Source organism: Vicia villosa, linkage group LG1 (assembly GCF_029867415.1).
Source record: "Vicia villosa cultivar HV-30 ecotype Madison, WI linkage group LG1, Vvil1.0, whole genome shotgun sequence".
Lineage (NCBI taxonomy): Eukaryota > Viridiplantae > Streptophyta > Magnoliopsida > Fabales > Fabaceae > Vicia > Vicia villosa.
The window spans coordinates 105,306,632-105,320,405 of record NC_081180.1 but is presented as its reverse complement, the minus strand read 5'-3'; the positions used below and the strand labels follow the sequence as shown (position 1 = coordinate 105,320,405).

The following is a 13,774-nucleotide window of genomic DNA, read 5'->3' as shown; positions in this document are numbered from 1 at the left end:
TTATTTGCTTATCTTTCTTTGATGTGTTGTAGTGCTTTATGCATTTCATTTCTTAGTTGCCCATAATTTTTTTCATCGTTTTTCGCCCACCATTTTGTTTCATCGTTTTTGCCTACAATTTTGTTTCATCATTTATACACATACAATTTTGTTTTATTGTTTATCTTTCTACGATTTTGACATTAATGAGGACCATGCCCGACCAAATATTAGGTCCTCTTCCATGCCCCTAAGTTTGAACCCAATTTGAGGTCAATGTATCATGGGCTTCATCACCTATGCTCTGGAGTGGCTAGCTACCAAGAGGGTGAGTGTCTGCTATAGCTTAGTTTTCCATGATCATCTTGTACCCTATTTTCTTAAATAAAAATTGACACAATTTCAACAAGAGCTTTGTATTATTCATATCACAATATTACATAGGAGGATAAGCAAATATAATCTTTGGGTGAACTTGGAAAACTTAGATAGAATACCGCTTGAGTTTAACAGTGTTCCATGTTATTAGGACGGTGTCCCTGGTCAAAGTCTTAATGGTGTTGACCCGTCTTTAAACGGGGTTTTTGGGTTTAACTTCTTTGGGTCAGATTCGCTTGTTGTATTTGGCAGGTACAACTTGCTTAACAACCACACTCATCAGGGCGGTGAAATTCCTTTTCACTTCTAGAAAGTATATTTCTTCTTTGATTACTTTAGCGGAATCGTTTTCTAATGAGGGGCGTGTCATCCTCCTACTTAACTTTTTTATTTCGGCTTATTAAAATAAGATGGGTGGAAACTCAAATAATTAAAATCAAGGGATAAAAAATTAGCTTTTTAAAAATGGAGGATAAAAACTGCTCACTTTGCATTAATGTTAATTTAAATACACTAATAGATGATAAGGATAATTTGATAAAATTATTATTCTCACTCTTTCATTTATTACATTTTCTTAAAATATGTGAAAGGGTAAAAAAAGATATAGATATTTTAATATAGTACATATAAAATACATTTAATAAAGTGAAAGCGTGCAAGGATGCATGGAATGTTACTCGTAGATATTCAAGAATTATATATCTTTCATAAAGTTTTTCTATCAATTTGCCAATAAAAACAAGTCTGAGAATTATATATTAATAAGATAATTGTTTTTTTATTTGTAGATGAAATGGTAATAACTATTGAAACTCAGACACAACTGCAAGATACAAGGTTTGAATTCTGATGATGATGATGTTCAATCTACCAATATCAATATTTTACCAATTGGATTCTGCAAGATTCAAGGTTTGAATTCTGATGATGATGTCCAACCTACCAATACCAACATTTTACCTGTTGGATTATAATTTACAGACATCAAATTAATATTTATATTACATATCATCGTGAAAGAAGACAATTGATACTCTAAGATTTTCTCTTGAAGCTTCATTTGTGTTGCACTTAATTCAATTATAATTACGAAACATATGTTAACTTGTATGATTCAAGGTGCGGGATGAGGCCGATATTTGATATCAAAGTATTTAATAATTGTAAATTCATAAATTAAAGAATACATGGCCTCTTGAAATAAGTAGATGTGATACAAACCAATTGTTTAATGTGAATAATATTTCTATCAAAGTCAATTTTACCATTTTGAAATCTGATATCATTTCTTGTGTGTCAAGTTTTCTAAAGAAATATTATGATGAGAGTCATGATCATATTTTGAATTTGAGAACTTCAACTTCTATCAATAAGATTGAACAAGCTTTCATAACTAGTTCTAATAATGGTCATGTTCATCAATCACTTCATTAAATGCTAGAAAAGTAAGATATACTTGCATCTAAGAAATAAGTGGTCTGCATTTTCCACATCATGATTGCAAAGAGAGCACCTCAAAACCATATACATTCTCATTCGAATCAAGTTTCCTTATGTTGCAATAGCATTGTGCATTATCTTTCAAGTCTCTAACGACTTAGCAATAAATATGTAGCAATCAATGTCAAATGAATTTTGTCCAAAAAGATTTAATGTGATCCCTTCTGGTACAATAGACATCTTTAAAAAATAAATTACCATTTGTAAATTCTTCCAAAATAAGTTCATCAACAATAGTATTATCAAACGATAAATTAATCATTAAAATGTCTCCAGTCTTCAATGATTTTAGCAGATTCACTTATGGATATTCTTATCAAAATGTATTTCTAAAAATAATAAGTATATAGATTAGAAGAAGAAAACCTAAAACTAATGTATTTTGTGATTTTTATTTTCAATATGAAATATTGAGATTTTTTATATTTAAAAGTGGATAGTTTTAATAAAATATCCATTTTTTTAGTATGAACGGTGTAAAGCTTATGAGTTACACAATATTCTGAGTTGAGATGTGCAGTATAGTGGGGAAGTAGTTGCACTTGTTTTTTGAATTGTTATTAAAAAAACGTGAATTAGGATGACATGGTAACCACTACTCATGCTAGTCAACCCACCAACACCTACTCTAACTTATTTTCGTGACAAATTACAATCTCGTTTAAGGATTGTGCAGTTGACAAAGTGTGCTCTTAGAAGTTCACGATATTTCTTTAGGCTCTAATCTATTGGTAAGTTAAGAGCAGAGCTGTCTTTGAGGGTGTGTAAGGCGACCTACAGCACAGGGACTCACACTTGTTCATGTTTAAACTATGACGAAAAGGGCCTCTAGTTATATATTTCACTGCTAATTTAAGCTTAAATAGGACCTCTTAAAAAAAATTCACGATTCAACTGAAGATAATATTAACTTCTGAGTTCTGACACAATGCCTCTCAAAAGTTTGAGACGGCTCTGATTAGGAGAAGAGAAAAAGAAAAGATTTTGAAGAAAAATATATTTAAAAAATAAATATTTTTTTAAAAAAATATTTTTTTATAAAATAATAAATAAATTATCAAGAATATTTGGTTGAGATGATAAGAGTCTTTTGCAACTCAAATAGAGATTATGAAATTTTGTTGTCTATTGTGGTCCTCTCTAATTTGAAGGTATGCTGCGTACATATGATATTCAATTTATATCAAAAAATAAATACATATTTATTATTAACATATTTTTTATTTTTAAAATATTATAATAATATAGATTATATTTGTACAATTTATCTTAAATTTTTTAAAAATCTTTTAAATCTCTTATTCAATATAATTTTTTGTTTTTTAAATTAAATAAATTTCATATTACGAATTAAAATAAACTATTTAAAACGCTTCTCATCTAAATTCTTTCATTCTTTTCATAAATATTTTTATTTTAAAGTCATTTTCTCCATTTCATTTAAAACTTTCAAACAAAACCCTCACATTTTAGAGATTTTTTTTTTTTAATTTTCCTAAGACTAATTATAAATTATAATACACAATTAAGTTCAATAAATTTAAGAGACGTGTCTAAAAATCAAAGTATTTTGAATCAAATTTATATAGCATTATTTTTATGTATCAAAGAGTTTACTAACCAAATTTACATCGAAAGCTTGAATTAGTGTTTCAACTTTCAACATCATCTTTTCGATTAAATTTGTTTGATATAAACGCTTCTTATCTTTATTTATTTATTTTCTCGCTAAAAATAAAATCTATATTGAATTTGAATCCTTACTCGACTATAATTCCTTTATACGCCCCCATTAAAGCCAAGTTATGTGACTCAAATAGCATTTTAATATCGGGTTATAGTAGGCCTTAAATTACTTGCTCGTTTGCTTCAAAGCCCACTAGGTATGGCCATAGTATTACAATTTCCAATGTGTAAATTAGAGGGTTATACCTCTCACCCCTGCCTTTTAATATGACACCCTTACATTGGGATTATATGATTAAAATATTTTTTTAATAAAAAAATGAAATTGCAAAAGTAAAATTAAATATTTTGGACTTTTTCGAAAAAACTTTGTAACATTTTGAATTTGTGTGGAATTGTCCGGATATTCATAAGTAAGAAAACTATTTTTTTCATTTGATATTTTATATCGAATTTTATTCAAAATCATGAAAAATCTGATCTAAATGCATTAGATGTATGCATTTATATCGGATTTGAAAATGCACGATACCAAATATTTTGTATCATACCATATTTTTGAACAAATATGCTATATGCATAAGATTATACCATATTTGTTATTATATCTGGTGTAAATGCATGAGTTTATATAATTGATTTAATAATATATCTGGTTTAAATGCATCAGTTCATTCCAAATTTATTGATATATATGGTGTAAATCATGTGACACATGATAGTTGTGAAAATATGGTAAATGTAGGTGTGACATTGAATTCCTATAAAATTTGGCAGGCAAAGTTTTTTTAATTGTTTGATTTATTTTGTTTTTAGTTAGACAGAGAGGTATAGATGGTAGATGAAGTTAATGGTCATTTGTACACTAGAATTGGTAAAGTAGCTCCTACTGATTCTCACTGCTGGAGGATTGAAAAGACTTGTGAACTACACATTATTTGCCATAGAAAAAGTAGAGTTGGATGCTCCAGAGGCGAAGATGAGTAGACACATACTATTGTGCTCGATCATGTTAAGCTAGAGGCACACCGATAGGTGCCTAATAAGGTTGATACAAGTGATTATCATGATGGTCCTGTGGGTGAGGAATTATATGGATTTAAGTTAATTTTATGCATCAATGGTTAGTTGAAAGTAACTGATGATTTATGCTTTAATTATTACAGGACTACTTCTCAATAAATGTCTCTACTCATGGTTTGAAATTGAAGAAATTCACATCAATGCAAATGTCCGAGGAGGTTAGGTGATTGGTATATGTTGTTGGCCTGCTACCGCCGGTGGATTGTTCACTCACGATGCTTAATGCTTCTTTGTTATGTACTTTTGTTGAGCAATAACATAAGGATACAACTAAATTTCTTCTTATATTCAATGAGATTACGATTATCATGGATGATGTCTCCAACCTATTCAATCTCCCACTTGCAGGTAACTTTTCCACCCATTTGTTGATGAGAGTCGAGATTGTAACTATGAGTGTAGTTACACTATTTTATCTTTTTATGTACTAGGAGGTCGCTGAGGTATACATGTTGCATGCACTGTTTTGGCAGATAAGTCACACGACTACATTAATGTGAGGTACATAGCTCAGTTCATTGACCTTGAATTTCATAGTTAGGCATGTGATTATGATGTGGTTGCGCTACTCTACCATGCCATTAGAGAGGTGACTACATTTGAGACAAGGTAGCTCGCTAGTTATATGAGTCTATTTCATTTATATATAATTATTATGTGTATTTGTACATATTTGTTATGGTTAAATTGTATGTTTAATTAGTTATGTTTAAATTCTATATTTTATTATAATGTCAGAGTTATATCACATATGTTCCTCCACGGGCCACGAGATGGGGCTCCAAGAATTCTCATCCAGGAGGCCTTCAGGAGTATAGGCAGAGGATCAACACTCTGACCCTATAAGATGTTATTTGGACATTGTACACTAACCATAGTGCATCAACATTTTGACTACTATTTTTAGAATACCTGCAATAAGAGAGTATTATTACTTCTTATTCATCTAAGAGGTATCTTCACTAGTTTGGCTACGTAAAGCGCATACCCAGACTTTTCCATGTTAAATCATCTGGCAATATTGATGAATGGTTTCATGCTAACATGGTGAGCAATACCAATGCAATTAGACAAAATGCATTGATTGTGTCTTTTTTTGGTGTATGTATGGATGATTACTTAGAGTGGTATTGTAGAGTATCATACCATGTTGATGGACCTTCGTCCGTTGGAGGACATGACATTACACTGTCAGTACATGTTTAAATTTACTATGCCTATGTTTGGAGTTCTGGAAAAATCACGATGGAGACGTACGTTTTGTAAAATTTACCAAGTGTGTGTTTGGTAGCTTGGTGAATGACCAAGTGTGTGTTTGGTAGCTTGGTGAATGACCACTAGCGCACGTTTGTGCACGTGTTTTAATCTAAAAATCATAGTGGAAAGGTGTTAAAGGTGAAGTGGCGATGGCTCACCACGTTTCCAAACACATATTATGCCTATGTTTGGCATTAGGCAAAAATCACGGTCACAACCGTGCGTTAGGTGGTTAGCAGGTGAATCACGGTCAGAAAATCACAATGTAAAAAACCTTAAAACGTGAGGTGGTGGTGAATTACCGCTTTTACCAAATACACAATATGAGTTTGACAAAATTAAGGTGAGTCACCGTGATTTTACAACAGCTACACCTTAAAATCCTATAAAACTATTTCATTGTGAATTCTGCAAACCCATCATAATATCAAACATGTACTCAAACTTATAGTCACATATTACAAGCTGTTCTTTATAAACCCTAAGTTATAGAAACAGTCTTTTGGTGAATATATGGATCCGCAGACAAAATGAAGATTGTAAATGATTACAAAATCCATGAGAATTTTGTCCAGATCAAAATTAAATTACCTTGATAAAATCAAATACTGTTGAATATGAATAGAAAAGAAAACAAAAAGCCTTTGAAAGAGATGTAACTGGAATCTTTTGACCACACGTGTAAATCTTGATTACGTTAGGAGTTGAATGATCATAATCATATGACAATAACATGACATTATCTTAGTATCACACTTTCTTAATTTTATGTTTCTTCACTTGACAGCTGTGATCATCCCATTACGAATACTAAAAACTAATTTGTGCCCTTTAGACTCCATAGAGCATGAAAAGACATTGTAACTTCTCATTTTGATTTTTATATTTCATTTGATTTAGTGAAGGACATTGTAACTACTATAGATATTTTTCAAACATAAGATTTGATGAAGTTTTGAGTAATTTGATGATCATGACTGAATTGATTGAGGACAAATTCTTTGTGGACAAGTGTTGCTAGTATGAGATTGCATAATTGATATTTTTTCTGAATGGTTAAGATTACTCGAAGTAATTATCACTAGATGTGTGGCAAGAATTATTCATAAATGATAGACATAGAATTGTTGTCAGTTTCACTGCCATTCTTATTAATTTGGAGTACCTATCAATAACAACTGAAACTCAACCGATTTAAAACGGCCCAAAAAATCAATCGTTAGTGAGTTTAGTGGTGATTGGTACTAGACTTAGTAGGAAGGACCAGAGTTCAATTTTCCGTAGCTCTAATCGGGAAAAGGCTGGAGCAATTGATGCCAAAACTGACCTCCGAATCAGATTAGACGGTCCAGTGAATCGGATTCTAGTGGTAAAAACAAAAAAAGGGCCAAAAACAAGAATATATCTGCAAACCGAAACGGCCAAACTCAGTTCCTGCTAACCGCTCAAACTAGATCGATGTCCAAGACCGCTCACCGCCCAGACCCGACTGCAGACAACCAATGTGGCGTTTCTTGCACCGCTGCACACCACCACCTACTCTGGCCACTGGCCTCCGTGGCTCCGGCAGAAGCCCCCGCCGGGCCGCCTCTCTGCGGCTGCAGCGTCTTTTGCCGACTTTTTGGCTACTTTTCGGCTTTATGCAACACTTTTAAACGTTTTGAAATATAATTTTATTCACTTCATTACTTGAATTTCAAAACATATTTATACAATAATATTGATATTTAATCTCGATTTAAGAACATTAGCGGAGTTCAAACTCAAAACCTCCTAATTTAAGGTCAGTCTTTTTACCCCCTAGATCAACATTTGAAACTAAGTACAACAATTAGTCAAGAATCCGCACGAATTAGCTCTGGCTGCAATCCCAAAGTTGCATATGTATTGTTATTGTTATCTAGCAGCTGTGGGGACCTTGGACAATTGTTAACAACAGTGACTATAGAGCTGTCAATACTTCATAACCAGCTATGAACCATGCTGTCTAAGTAGTAGTAATAAATTAACATCTACCAATAAACATTTCAAATTCTACCTAGTACTGTGTTTGTACACAACGGAAACTCTTCTTATGTCCTTTACTTCACTAGCAAGCTACAGTGTGTATTGTAACACTCAATTGAACCTTCCTGTCAATAAAATTACCAAATCAACACATTGGAAATTCTTTATCTTTAAACAAAAATCATTGGAATGCAAATAAAATTTAGCTAAGACCTCTGCTGCACCGACACTTTTAAAAAAAAGGATTAGAATTTTTTTAAATTATTATTAATATCGACGTGTCAGTGTTAGTGACTTAGTGTCATATTTCTGGTATCTGTAGGACGTGTCAGTGTTAGTGACTTAGTGTCATATTTCTGGTATCTGTATTTTGCTGAGACCAGAATAGAAGAATGAGAAAGAGTGTTTGATGGTACTATATTACTAGAAACTGCTAGTAATAGAATGAATAATAGTTTATATGTAGATTAAAGCGCAGGTAATGGTATTGTGAATCACGAAAACTTCACGTGCAATTTCTGACTTCCTTGTTTACTACAACCGACCAATTTTTTATGAATTCCAAAATATACTATCAACGTTGGACCACTTTGATTACAGAGTATTTCAGACATTAATGTTATCACTTCTGTCTCTAATGTTTTTACTTCCCACACTTTCATTTTGTTTCACATTTAAACTAGTGAGAATCATTTGAAGTTTACTAATAATGTTGTGTAGAGACAATTGCTTAAGTTTACTACATGTCAGAATGGTAAAAGGACAGAGAAAGTTACATGCCTAACTCAAAAAAGAATGAACTACATTGAAACAATAAAAATGAGAACATGTCACTCATAGTTTACTCAAGTTACAGACTTTAGTTAAGTTAAAGTGATTATAAAAATGTTGATATTTGTCTTCAAATTTAATTTTTAAACTATAATTGTTGATATTTTTCTTCAAATATAATTTTTGAACTATAAATGTTGATATTTTTCTTCAAATTTAATTTTAAATAAGAGTGACAAGAGCATAGTTCAATATTAAATTGTGAAATATTAATTAAATCAGTTAACATGTTGATATCGATAATAATTATAAAAAATAAGAAATTAAATATAATTGTATGTGTTGGTATCATGTCGATGTCAGACATTGACACATGTTGGACATTGAATATGCCTTTGCGCTTAAAATTGCACAAAGACTTTGTTCACTTTACAAATCAATTTTGTATAGTTGAGTTAGACTAGACCACGACACTTAAGATGAAGCCAAGTTTAAGATCCGATAGGCCATCTACTATCAGATTTTCACTATCAGATCATCCACCAATTATACCTACGATCCAAATGTTTAGTCTCTAGGTTAAATAATGTGTTAAGAATTCCAACATTAGAAAATATATGGCTTGAATATGTATTTATATGTGAGGCAATTCTCACCTTACAAATCGATTTTGTAAGGTTGAGTTAGACGTAAACTCTAATTTTAAAATGGTATAAGAGTTTATCCAAATTCCATTGAGGTGCCGACTATCACATTTATGTTATCGGACTATTCACAATTTATATTCACGCTTTAGATGTCTAATCTTAAACATGAAGAGGTGTGTTAAAGAGTCACCACAATAAAAATAAATATGATCTCAATTTATATAAAGGGAGACAATCTTCACTTTGCAAGTTGGTTTTATAGAGATCGGTTGCATAAATCTCATAGATACAAGAAAGAATAGAAAACAAATAAGATGGTTATTAAAACAAGCCGTTGGAAGAAAAGGTTAAGCAAGTGTGCAATTCATGATTAATTTAATTAATCACTTAACTAGTTAACTGTGTTTTCATCACTTTAATATGTTATATAAAATTTCATGTGTCCCTTCATATGGAATCTCAAGTCAAAAGCTTGAAACTTACGTCCATGCCTACTTTTCTTACCTCTCTATAATCATGCAGAAGAAATTATAAAATAATAATAATTATCACTTTTGATTCATTACATTAGAAAAATATCCTTACATGTTGATGCAAAAGCCACTTTACCATATTTTTTTATTTTATATTTTTTTGGTTATAGTATTTTTTTTGGATATAACAAAAGACAATGTGAAGAAGGGGTGGAAAATTGTGGCCTATGACAATGTGTGTGAGAATCTTTGATTCAAAGTGTTAGGTCATGCACAAATATACTGCTTCCATTTTCTTGCAGACTGTTCCAAAGTTGTCAGAGACTCAGAATCCTCTTAACATATTCTGATATTCGGTTTGTTTTGGATATTCATTATTCAACTTTTGCTTAAAGGGTTTGAATTTAATGTCAACAAAATTTCACAGCTAATAATTCCAAAAACATCCCACGTAATTCAAATAGTGTCTAATTTAACCATAAATCATATGAGAGTTAAATCTCTTAGAGAGAGTTTTGTTTGGGAGTTTAAGATTTTAAACTCGCATTTTTTAATAGGTTTGTTTCATTTCGTCTGATTTTTTATAATTTTTGCGGGCGCGAATATTAACATATTTGTTTTTGTAATTACAAACTTTAAAATGCAATGTCTGTCGTCCCACTCCGTCCATTCTTCATTTTTAACGGAGCGGATCAAAGTTTTAAAAGTACACTCTCAACTATGTTCGTTCTGTCTCGTCCCATTTTTTTCAAACTTTGCACGGCAAACCTAAACAAGGCGAGCATGCCGATTTGCCATCCCTAGTTATTGTGGCTCTCTTCAATTCGAAAATACTTCATTGTTTTGGCAATTTTAGACTAAAATGTAATGCCCGTCATTCCGCTATGCTTCATCCTATTTTTTTTTTTTTTGGACGGGTCAAAGTTTCAGATTTACATCCTCAAATATATTCGTCTTGTCCTGCTCATGCTTCATTTTTTCGGACTTTTGCAGGATAGGCCTAAACGGAGCAGACATGTTGGTTTGCCATCCCAACTTAAAAAATATTTAGATGATGATAATTGGGGTCTAATTCTTCAATAGAGTCAAGGTAATTATGACATAAGAAACCTTTCAAATGGCTGTTGTTATGAAATCTTGTGTAGGATTCAACAAAACCAAACCCATATCCGTTAGTCATGCGCCTAATTATGTGGATCCAATGAAATATAGAGAAAAATAACAAAATAAAAAGCTTTACTTAGCAAAAAGAGAAAATACATTTGTCTTCATGTGCAACCATTAACACACCTATGTTATGCACAAATTAAGGGCATCTTAAGATCTAAGAAAAAACAAAAATGCATATTTACTCAAACAAAATGCTAATGGAAGATCCATTATTGTGGTGGTGGGTAGTGCCTATGCATATAGCACTAGGATTAGGACTAAAGAGTGTGACATAGCACAATGTAAGAAAGAGAGGCAACGTTGAATTGATTGGGTTTGTATTTTTTTTATGAATCCCTGTTTTTTTGGGTATGGTATGGATTCTAAAATGGTAAGGTGGGGTCCAATTGAAGTTTGTCTGGTGGTTTTGGAGGCATTGCACGCCCTTTCATGTCCCATTGGTGCCTCTTTACTAAGACCAACGTGGGTTAGGACCACTACCTCAAGTTCTATAAGAACCCATCATAAAACCAATTCTAAAAATCAAGTCTTTCATACACAACTCAAGTTCTAAAAACTAAAGAAAAACAACCCTTTTGTTTTCCAAGAGTTTCTATAATATTTCACTCATAATATGAAGATGGGTTCTATTGGAAGCTCAAAAAGATCAAGACTATCTTCATCATCAAGTAGAGGGCTTGGAGGTGTCCTTAAGGAACAAAGAGCTAGGCTATACATCATAAGAAGGTGTGTGGTCATGCTTCTATGTTGGCATGAGTAATTATGTGTGTGTATGGAAAACACTTAAATTTCGAAGATCAGAAGCTACACATTGGAACTTCTAAAATTTACGACCAGAGATCTCTGAACTTCTAATAGTATTATTCATGGTTGATCCAAACACATCCTAGTTAGTTAGTTAGTTGAGTTGAGGACTTTATAAGAGTTAGAAGTTCAAACTTGGTTCTTTGGCAATAGAAAAAGATTGGTTCTTTCTCTTTTAGGTTTTCCTTTTTGCCTTCTTCCTTTGATTCATGGTAGGGTGTAAATAGCTAACGGCTTGGATATTATGGGAGAGTGTAACAATTTTTTTCATGGATTGCTAGCTATACTCTTTATGTACATTAGAATATCAATGAATTATGTTAATGGTTAACAATTTCAATTTTGCCTCAAACTCCATTTTGATCTTGATGTTATTTTCTTCATTCAATTTCTCCTTTTATTTTGTTCTTTATTGAATCTTCTTGATTTGAATCTTGATTAATGGTTTTGTGTGTTCAGAAACATAGAAAGAATCTTCTGACTTGGTGGGTTTTCTTAGATTATGTGAATATTCAACCCAAAGAAGAAAAGCAATGATTTAGATTTTACATATTTGAGTGCTTACTTTTTACTATTTCATAGAACTTGTTTATTTGTGCCTAAACTAGGATAGTAAGAGGATTTAAATAAAATAAAAAATAAGTTGCTAAAAAGGGGAAAGCTTATGAAACAAAAATAGTGCATGTGAAGATTAAGTTAATTAATTACAAGTGGTATAGATAATTAGTCACATGATGTAGGGCCTTTAATCATTTGAAGTGAAGATTTTATGATAACTGTAGAAATGGAACTGCCAGCATAGCAAAAACATTTTTATATGGTTAACGATGGAATCTACCTATTCACATTTTTTTACCCAAAAAAGGAAGTATACATGTGAACTGAAGTGCTTGTAGCTTGAACATATGTGTGATAAAAATTATTTTTTATTTTTTATAACATTTTGAAAAACTATCGATAACATTAATTGCTTCTTCATTAGTAATATCTTTAACTATATTATTTATTTTCTGTAATTTATACTAAATAATCTATAAAATACTTACTAATTCTCTCATATAAAGAGTAACTTTGTAAAAATCATATTAATTATCAACAAAATTTAATATATATAGCTCTTATATTTTGAAAGAGATATAATATGATAGAAATTTTTATCGAGTATTGAAAGTAAATCTTATATTTATTTTTTTAAGTTGGTTACACAATTCTTTCGAAATTACTTGTATTAGATTGATATGCTAGTTATAACCATATCAATTTTCTTTTGATACACGCTCACTTCAAGTGACTAGCATGTTTTTGCATAAAAGGAATTTTCTCCCTATATAATGTTAAGTCAAACGCAATATTCATATTAACATTGGTGACACATTAGAATTATAATCTTATCATTTCAAATAGGGCTTTCCAATAGCTTCAAATTCAAGGATAACATTGCTTCTACCAACAGTTTAGATGAAAATCATAAACTCTAATGATGTTAAGTTGGCAACGCAACACTCCTACAAATTATATATTTTGTAACAGATTCTTATTATGGTCATTTATCTCACCAAAGTAATATCTTATTTATTAGATTTTTTTAAATCACTTTTTTTAGGGTCCTAATTATCAACTGTGGTGAAATATGGAGTGGCATGCTTTGAATCACAAAACTGAAATTTTATGTTTATTCATTATAAAAAGTGTGTTTCCATAATTTCTATTTTTTTAAATAAAAATTAAACTACTTTTCTTTACGGTCTAAAGTAATAATCGTTGAGAAATGTTAGGGACATTTCCACAAAGTTTCTTCTATTAACCTTGATAAAAAGTTTTTACCTATATAAGCTAAACTTTATTCACTTTAGACAAACTTTGTCATAACTCCGTAAGTGAAATCCTAACCTCTTTTGCCTTTTATCAATTTCACAAAACTCCAACATATATTCACAAAACTCCAACATATCTTTTAACTATTAAGGATCAAGGAAAAGTGTAACGAATCTTTGCAAGACGAAAACACGTAACTCA

The 13,774-nt window shown here is 31.2% G+C and overlaps 1 protein-coding gene across 1 annotated transcript; it reads left to right on the top strand.

Moving 5' to 3' along the window:
- Positions 1–11,453: 11,453 nt before the first annotated feature.
- On the top strand, positions 11,454–12,110 carry LOC131613800 (small polypeptide DEVIL 4-like). Its single transcript, XM_058885443.1, has one exon. It carries the CDS (start codon positions 11,568–11,570, stop codon positions 11,712–11,714), a length of 147 nt encoding a protein of 48 aa, XP_058741426.1. The 5' UTR covers positions 11,454–11,567; the 3' UTR covers positions 11,715–12,110.
- The last annotated feature ends 1,664 nt before the right edge of the window (positions 12,111–13,774 follow it).

What these genes read in the sequence shown, in the direction of transcription:
- LOC131613800 (XM_058885443.1), top strand. Translation starts at nt 11,568, where the DNA reads ATGAAGATGGGTTCTATTGGAAGCTCAAAAAGATCAAGACTATCTTCA.